The sequence below is a fragment of the Pundamilia nyererei genome, unplaced genomic scaffold (assembly GCF_000239375.1).
Source record: "Pundamilia nyererei isolate P.nyererei 1_Seehausen unplaced genomic scaffold, PunNye1.0 scaffold00546, whole genome shotgun sequence".
NCBI lineage: Eukaryota > Metazoa > Chordata > Actinopteri > Cichliformes > Cichlidae > Pundamilia > Pundamilia nyererei.
Window position 1 is genome coordinate 37,474 of NW_005187947.1, and position 9,556 is coordinate 47,029.

The 9,556-nt window shown below is 40.8% G+C and overlaps 1 protein-coding gene across 1 annotated transcript in view; it reads left to right on the top strand.

The window, feature by feature from the left end:
- hspa9 (heat shock protein 9) overlaps window positions 1–7,607 on the top strand; it is a 20,543-nt gene extending 12,936 nt beyond the window's left edge. The window contains exons 7-16 of the mRNA XM_005754335.1: window positions 209–315; window positions 464–626; window positions 704–796; window positions 1,226–1,435; window positions 4,530–4,757; window positions 4,835–5,057; window positions 5,402–5,496; window positions 5,877–5,969; window positions 6,067–6,207; window positions 6,539–7,607. Of these exons, the coding sequence (XP_005754392.1) occupies window positions 209–315; window positions 464–626; window positions 704–796; window positions 1,226–1,435; window positions 4,530–4,757; window positions 4,835–5,057; window positions 5,402–5,496; window positions 5,877–5,969; window positions 6,067–6,207; window positions 6,539–6,610 (1,425 nt within the window). The 3' untranslated portion in view covers window positions 6,611–7,607. The remainder of the gene's footprint in view (window positions 1–208; window positions 316–463; window positions 627–703; window positions 797–1,225; window positions 1,436–4,529; window positions 4,758–4,834; window positions 5,058–5,401; window positions 5,497–5,876; window positions 5,970–6,066; window positions 6,208–6,538) is intronic.
- Window positions 7,608–9,556: the final 1,949 nt, after the last annotated feature.

Consider the following 9,556-nt stretch of genomic DNA (forward strand, 5'->3'; position numbering starts at 1 on the left):
TTCCAACCCCCCCTTTTTTTTTTTTTTTTTTTTTTTAAACTGTTCGAAGTTTTTGTTAAGACTAATCTACCTCAGTCTCAGAGCAGTTAAGGTGATATGTAGATGTCGGATAATTAGCTTCTGTGTCCTTGTTGCTGCTTTGGAATGCACTTGATGATTGAAGTAACGATTCATCTTCGATACTTGTGTCAACTTGTTTCTTTGACAGGCCACCAAAGATGCTGGGCAGATCGCTGGTCTGAGCGTCCTGCGTGTGATTAACGAGCCAACTGCTGCTGCTCTGGCCTATGGCCTGGACAAGACCCAAGATAAGATGTGTGTAGACGACAAAAAACCACCTGATGTTTACTGCTATGCTTAGGAGTATCAGTACTTGCTAAGAAAGATGATAGATGATCCTGTACATAGAAGAATACAACTACTCGCTCTGTTGTTGTGTTAACCTCTATGAATGTGTTTCCAGTATTGCTGTGTATGATCTAGGTGGAGGTACGTTTGACATCTCAATCCTGGAGATCCAGAAGGGAGTTTTTGAGGTGAAGTCCACCAATGGTGACACCTTCCTTGGAGGAGAGGACTTTGATCAGCACCTCCTCAGACACATTGTCAAGGAGTTCAAGAGAGAGGTGGGTATTCTAACAGTCTTTAAGCCTTGATCTATTTGTGAAGTTTTGCGTTTTCAACCTGCGCCGTTTCTTTTCAGTCTGGTGTAGACCTGACGAAGGACAACATGGCTCTTCAGAGAGTCAGAGAGGCTGCGGAGAAGGCAAAGTGTGAGCTGTCCTCTTCACTGCAGGTACTCCTAGCTTTTATCCTCATGGGAAGCTAATGAGTTTGTGTAGTTGTATAAAAAGGTGACACTGAATGGCTGATGTATCACAGATGCTTTAGGGTGTTTTGATTTTGGTTGTACTGCTTGTCATCACATGTCTCAGTGCATGTTGTGTGCCAGCTCTCAGTCAGCTGTCCAGATAATCTGTGTCTGGCTCAGTGTTACAGTGCTGGTAGATGAAGCTCCTGTTTTTTTTTGCTTCAGTGCAGCAGGTTCTGTTTTAGAATCCGCTGCTGCTGTGCTGCTACAGGACTTGGCCCAGTGAGAGTGGACTGTCCTGATTCTGACCGCAGGCCAGGCCTAGTACAGGGTCACACAAAATGAACCACAGTGCTGAGTTAAAAGCATTTTGTAACTGTTTAAATACTCAGTGATTGTCCTTCTGTTTTACAGACTGACATCAACCTCCCCTACCTGACTATGGATGCCTCCGGTCCCAAACATCTTAACATGAAGCTAACCCGTGCTCAGTTTGAAGGTATTGTTGCTGACCTTATCCGCCGCACCGTGTCTCCTTGCCAGAAGGCCATGCAGGATGCTGAAGTGTCCAAGGGAGACATCGGAGAGGTGCTGCTGGTGGGAGGCATGACACGCATGCCCAAGGTACACAAGACAGATGTTTAAAACAACCAAAGTGCATGAAATAACTCAGGGTGCACATACTTTATACTTGTGGGACTAGATGGAGTAAACGAGTAAGTTCTGCAGCTTCCATGGCAACGAATAGTTAACAGTAGACAAAGTGGTACACACCACAAATGTGTGGTCTGGTTTGGGGACATAATGACATTTACAGTGGCTTGCAAAAGTATTCGGCCCCCTTGACCCTTTCCATATTTTGTCACATTACAGCCTCAAACATCAATCAATTTTATTAGAATTCCACATGAAAGACCATTACAAAGTGATGTACACGTGAGAAGTGGAACAAAAATCATACATGATTCCAAACATTTTTTGTGTGTGTGCATAATTATTCAGCCCCCTGAGTCAATACTTTGTAGAACCACCTTTTGCTTCAATTACAGCTGCCAGTCTTTTAGGGTATGTTTCTACCAGCTTTACACATCTAGAGACTGAAATCCTTGCCCATTCTTCTTTGCAAAACAGCTCCAGCTCAGTCAGATTAGATGGACAGTGTTTGTGAACAGCAGTTTTTGAGATCGTGCCACAGATTCTCAATTGGATTTAGATGTGGACTTTGACTGGGCCATTCTAACACATGGATATGGTTTGTTTTTGTTTTTTTAAACCATTCCATTGTTGCCCTGGCTTTATGTTTAGGGTTGTTGTCCTGCTGGAAGGTGAACGTCCACCCCAGTCTCAAGTCTTTTGCAGACTCCAAGAGGTTTTCTTCCAAGATTGCCCTGTATTTGGCTCCATCCATCTTCCCATCAACTCTGACCAGCTTCCCTGTCCCTGCTGAAGAGAAGCACCCCCAGAGGATGATGCTGCCACCACCATATTTGACAGTGGGATGGTGTATTCAGAGTGATGTGCAGTGTTAGTTTTCTGCCACACATAGCATTTTACGTTTTGGACAGAAAGTTCCATTTTGGTCTCATCTGACCAGAGCAGCTTCTTCCACATGTTTGCCGTGTCCCCCACATGGCTTGTCGCAAACTGCAAAGTGGACTTCTTATGGTTTTCTGTTAACAATGGCTTTCTTCTTGCCACTCTTCCATAAAGGCCAACTTTGTGCAGTGCATGACTAATAGTTGTCCTATGGACAGATTCCCCCACCTGAGCTGTAGATCTCTGCAGCTCGTCCAGAGTCACCATGGGCCTCTTGGCTGCATTTCTGATCAGCGATCTCCTTGTTCGGCCTGTGAGTTTAGGTGGACGGCCTTGTCTTGGTAGGTTTACAGTTGTGCCATACTCCTTCCATTTCTGAATGATCGCTTGAACAGTGCTCCATGGGATGTTCAAGGCTTGGGAAATCTTTTTGTAACCTAAGCCTGCTTTAAATTTCTTAATAACTTTATCCCTGACCTGTCTGGTGTGTTCTTTGGACTTCATGGTGTTGTTGCTCCCAATATTCTCTTAGACAACCTCTGAGGCCGTCAAAGAGCAGCTGTATTTGTACTAGGGCTGCCACAAACGATTATTTTGATAGTTGACTAGTCACCAATTATTTTTGCGATTAGTCGACTAATCAGATCATGCATCCATTGGAGTAAAACGTACATCTTATTGCACCAGCATGCATCTACTCTTATGTAACTATCATTAGCTTACAGCTTGAAGTGTTTAAGGTATGTGCTAACTAAAAATAAAGACAAGGTGATAATTTATTAAATTTTAATGAAATTTGCAGATTGTTTCGGTGAAGTTTAAACTCCTTGCTATCTAAAATATAACAGGACACCGGAGTATATTCTCGAGCATTTCACACTTCTGATAATCAGTTGTCTTCTTGACGTTTATTCAGCTGTGTAAAAACTAAAACTTCAATCTCAGCCAAACCGATTTACTCAGGAACAAATAAAATACTAAAAAAAGCCAAACAATAACATTTTGAAGTTATCTAAGTGACTTATATATGTTTTACCTGAGTAGCGAAAGACGGCAGTAGGTTTGAAAACGATTTGCCGGGAGTCCGGTGTTCTCACGGGCTCTAGTGAGCCTTGCCCCCGACTAGCTATCGAGCTAGTGGGTAACAGACGTCTCCGAAAACGTCAGAACGCCTTTGAAAATATGTGGTGTCTTGATAAACTGAGCAGATATTTGAGGTTTATACAGCTACATTCTCACCTGAAAATATGTTAAATGTTTATTTTGTGACCCAGAAAGAATAATAAGAGTAATATTAAAACTAACTAGCTGCCGCCATTGTTGTAAACTGAACTGAGCTGCGCTATGAATTCTGGGACACAGCTTCTTCTTCGGGTTTAACGGCAGCTGGCATCTATGTACATGCAGTGCTGCAATCTTTTGTTTCAGTCTGTTATTACACTCTTAAATCCTACTACTTATTCCTGCGTCTTTTGTAATCTTACAAAGCTTCGAACGACGCGTCGACTATTAAATCAGTCATCGACGATTTTGATAGTCGACGTAATCGTGACTAGTCGACTAATCGTGGCAGCCCTAATTTGTACTGACATTAGATTACACATAGGTACACTCTATTTAGTCATTAGAACTCATCAGGCAATGTCTATGGGCAACTGACTGCACTCAGACCAAAGGGGGCTGAATAATTACACACACACACCACTTTTCAGTTATTTATTTGTAAAAAATGTTTGGAATCATGTATGATTTTTGTTCCACTTCTCAAGTGTACACCACTTTGTGTTGGTCTTTCACGTGGAATTCCAATAAAATTGATTCATGTTTGAGGCTGTAATGTGACAAAATGTGGAAAAGTTCAAGGGCGCCGAATACTTTTGCAAACCACTGTATACATTGCAAACAGGTGTATTTTTTTCCGTAGTTGAGCTAACATGCAGTGCACTTTAGTTTTCGGCAGCTTGACAGTTGAATTGTTGGCTCATTACTGGCTCATTAACTTTGACGTGATCTCTATCTGCACAACCCTAGTGCACAGACAATAAGAAGAACATAGATTTGTACAGTGCTTTTACAAAAGAGTAAAACAATGTTTTCTGCATTTTGAATATGATTTTTATAATGCTGATTTTAATGCATGCATAACTCGTAATTAACACCCCCCACCACATCCGCCCTGCAGGTTCAGCAGACAGTCCAGGATCTGTTTGGCCGAGCCCCCAGCAAGTCTGTGAACCCTGATGAAGCTGTCGCTATTGGGGCAGCCATCCAGGGTGGCGTTCTGGCTGGCGATGTAACCGATGTGCTGCTTTTGGATGTGACTCCACTGTCGCTGGGTATCGAGACGCTGGGTGGTGTCTTTACCAAACTCATCAATAGGAACACCACAATTCCCACCAAGAAGAGCCAGGTATTTAAAGCAGGACTGCAGTCCCACAGTCTCAGTGAAGCCCCATGTGATCTACAGTGTCACATGTTCCCCTCCAGGTGTTCTCCACAGCAGCTGATGGACAGACTCAGGTGGAGATCAAAGTGTGCCAGGGTGAGAGAGAGATGGCGACAGACAACAAGTTGCTGGGTCAGTTTACTCTGGTAGGAATCCCTCCAGCCCCTCGTGGAGTCCCTCAGATCGAGGTCACATTCGACATCGACGCCAACGGCATCGTCCATGTGTCGGCCAAGGACAAAGGGACAGGCCGCGAGCAGCAGAGTCAGTGCACACAGTAAACCAGTCTGAAAGCTGAGAACTTTGTTTTTTTTCCCCACTTCGTGTCTTAGCAAGTCAAGCTAAAAGACATTTCAAACTGCTGAAAATAATCTGCATTTTTAGATAAATGTTAACACTTAACTTGGTTGACTTTTACAGTTGTTGTTAAGACAGACTAGATAGGGAGGTTAATATTTATGCATGTTGCTGTAATCACTTGGCCCTTACTCAGTCTTGTTTCAGACAACTGTTTGTTTTTGTTTTTTTCCCTGCATTACGACTCTGACTTTTACAGATACCAATTCAAACAAAGTGCACATATAAATATCTCATTTACTCCTTTACAGTTGTGATCCAGTCATCAGGAGGTCTCAGTAAAGATGACATTGAGAATATGATCAAGAATGCTGAGAAGTATGCAGAGGAGGACCGGAGAAGGAAGGTAACAGTCAAACTGTAAAGACAAAAGTCGGGGGTGAAATCTCACAGTCTTGATTGATGGGCACTTTATTGTCATCATAACTCAGTGCAACACAGAAAATGTTCATCTTAAAACACAGAAATCAGTTCACACTTATTTATACAAGGCTCATTCCTAATGGGTCATCTCAAGACACTTTATGTTGAACAGACTTGAAACTAGCTGCAAACAAAGGACTCAATGCCGTTTCACCCACAGTTACATCTGTTCAGTTGGTTTACAGGCATTTCCACATTGGCTTTTTAGGCCTAGAAGTTGCACGTCTTACACACAGATGATGGTTCACCACTGTGTTGTCTGTGGTTTTAGTATCTGGTAAATACTGAGTTGTCTTGCTGCAGGACCGTGTGGAAGCTGTCAACATGGCTGAGGGCATCATCCATGACACAGAATCCAAGATGGAAGAGTTCAAAGACCAGCTCCCTGCTGATGAGGTAATGCTCTAAACTTTGTTGTAATTTACTGAGATTAAATTAATGTTTTGTGCTTGATTTTTGTCTTATTTTTTCCCCCCTATTTTTGTGAAATCAGTGCACCAAGCTGAAGGAGGAGATTTCAAAGGTCAGGAATCTGTTGACCAATAAGGACTCTGAGACAGGCGAGAACATCAAGCAGGCCGCAACCAACTTGCAGCAGGCATCACTCAAACTGTTTGAAATGGCCTACAAGAAGGTAGGCCTTGAAACTGTGTATATCAGTGTGTGCTGTACTGTAAAAGTCTTGACCAGACCCTTATTTTATTACATTTTGCTTCCAAGAATCTTTTGAATCAGAAAAATGCTAACTGTAAAAGGAATAAGAATATTTTTGTACAAACAAGTTGACTACCAAAGAGCTATTTGCTGAAAACGAGGCATATCTTAGAATGTGCAATTTCCATAAAAATTTGGGAAAACTAGAGGTGAACAAACCCAAAAGAAGTAAAAGGTCACACAGATTAAAGCGGTTTTGTAAAATTCTGCTCAGTGTTTGTGAAAGTCTTTAATTCCTTTTGTTCCTGCAGATGGCTGCAGAGCGGGATAGCAGCAGCAGTTCCAGTTCTTCAGAAGGAGAGAAGAAAGAAGGCCAACAGTAGATCTTATTAGTACTTGGCTGTCATGAGATGACCATGACAGCAGAGGACTGTTGGGCTTGTGTGGTGGACTAGGCGGAAGGATGATCGCCAGAGTCATTCTTGCATAACACAACATTCTACTGTGTTTTGGCAGTAAAATAGAAAAGATAAATGTCAGTGTATGTTCCTCCATGTCCCATGATATCCTATTTCTAATTTAACTGCCTGGAACAAAAAGTTGTTTATTTTTACAAAGATGTTAATTTCCATTCTGAGGTAGTGAAACATTTTCTTGTTGAAGATATCACATTTCTTTTGTTCAGTTTCGGAAAGCGGGATGCTCGTTCATAGCACTTATTTGTACCGGTTCACTCTGAGAGGTGTGGTACAGAGGATGTACAACTGCAGAGTGCTGAATAAGAAAAGTCTCCTTTTGGTGTACTCTATTAACATCTCGGAGGCTGCCAGTCCCCCTCTCTGTTATCCTGAGTGCACTCCATTGACTTGCATTCATTTAGTCTCTTGTAAGAACTGGTTTGTGATCATGTGGTCACATTTTCTGGCATCACGCCAATTCCTTAAACAGTAAATTCAAAGTATGTCTGTGAGATGAGAATTTTAAGAATATAATAAGTATGTGAGAAACTCCCTTTTGGCTCTTAAAAATGCACTTCTTTGGTCACCTTAAACCGAGCATGGGTTGAACTCAACACAACACATGATGGGACAGCTAACTAGATGACATCATGGTTCACTTCTGACAGACAACAGGAGAAAGAAGAGTCATGCATGAGGAGTGTGGAGCAACTGTGTCATTCATTGACGGCCAGAAACTGCTCTGTGTACAGTGACTTGCTGTGTTGAGCACTCTACTTTAAAAAGAAGCATGAAGTAGTGTATTGAATTGAAAGTTCTGTTTATTGTGAGAGTATGGGATGGGTGATTATATTAATGAAGTGAAAACTGAGAATCATAGTAACTTGCCTTTTCTTTTTTTTCCTTTTTTTTTTTAAATAAAGAAAAATGAAATATGTGAGTGTTGTGGGGTTTTTTTTTTTTTCTTTTCTTCATGTGTTTTATTCTTTCTAGTATTTCAAAAACTTCCTGATTTTATTTTCTTGCGCATTTGTGATACTTGCTTGTTTCAGATAATGAAACTTTAATATTGGACAAAGACGGTGTGAGCAAAGAAATCAGTTTTTGAAAAAAACTGCCATTAAGGGAGAAAAGAGAGCCAGGTAGGCTTGGTTCTATGCGTTAAAGTTGTTGCTCCAGAAAGTTCCCTGCTCACCAGCAAAAACCGCAATCAAGCATTAGTGATGACTATCAATGAGCCTTTCATACCACTGTGAAGGAATTTTGGACCACCCTTCTTTACAGAATTGTTTTAATTCAGCATGAGTTGCCTGTTTAAGGCTTTAAGTTCAGACTTTTGAGTAGGCTCAAAACTAAGAATCCTTTTTTGTCTTTTTTTTTTTTTTTAGCCTTTCAGAAATGGACTTGTTTGGTGTATTTGAGATCATTGTATTTCTGTATAATCCAAGCGTTCTGGAATCATAACCCGGTCTGTGGCGCACAAAAGGTTGGGGACTGCTGCACTAAAGGATGTTGGACCTTTATGCCAACCTCTTAGTTCTTGGTGAGAAATATGCCTGAGTAGCTCACTGGAGGTCATTTTATAGGGCTCTGACAGTGTTTCCCATGTTCCTACTTGCACAAGAAATCATCTACAGGACTAGGTTGATGCCCTTCTGCAACCCTTCTGCAGCAGGGTTGTTATGGCCCATCTTTCTGTATCTCCTCCACACTCCTGAGATTGTGCTAGGAAACACTGCGAACCTTCTCGTGATGGCTTGTATTGATGTGCCATCCTGGAGGAGCTGGACTACTTATGCAACTGGAATGGGATGCACTGGCAAAAAAAAAAAAGTAAAACTAGTGAAAAATCAGCCCTTGACCACCACTTTATTCCCACAGCATTACAACTAAATGCACAATTGTGAGAATACGTGTATTTGCTTAGGAAATACATATTTAACTAATTTCACTTGGTCAACCCAGAGAAAAGTCATGTTTTCAAGCTTTTTTCCATGATGTTGGATGAAATAACTGAGACATTTACAATAAATTAGTTACCATTTTGTGTTTGATGAGCTAACGTGTTCAAAAAATAATTCTTTGTGCATAATCCCCTAACATGTTTTAATACGCAAGTAAATTTGAGTTGTGCATGCTGAGAACATCCAGATGCGTTATTTTTAAAACGTGTTAAAAATGCATCTCAAACCTCTGTGCTGTTGTACCTCTATGGTTTCACTAGCATATGTTGTTAAATTCCAGAAACTTACCACTGCTCTAAAAAAAATAAATCAACCACATATAAAGGGGATATTATATCTTTAATATTGTCATCTCAGGCACAAAGTGTTGGCTGTTAGCATAAAGCTTGTTTTAAGCAAAAGATGAGCTGTGGGGCTGTGGTAAAGGATAAAAAATAATTGTTTTGAATTGTGTCTCAAGCAAAGCTCCTGTAGTAGTACACAAAAATCAAAACACAAAGCAGAATGTTTCTATGAAACTGATGCAGCCCTGACATATCACCTTTGATTGCTGATTGGAATGAAAGAGGGGATTAATAGTAGTCCTTATTCTACAGGGTGGGCCATTTATATGAATACACTGTAATAAAATGGGAATGGTTGGTGATATTAAGGAGATCCCTAAAAAATCCATCCACCTTGGTCCCTAATGGACATAAATGTCCATTCCCCAAAAAGTGCTATAAAAACTTTATATATTCATATTTTTTTCACTTTAAATTGGTCAGTCTTTTAAAACTACGTCTCCCTGAAATATTCATATAAAGTTTTAATTATATTTTCGTTGTTTTAACCCTTTAAATCCCAGTTGTATTACACGAGCACCCTGTTTTTTTAGCCCCAAAAAACAAAAAAACTAAATATTTTC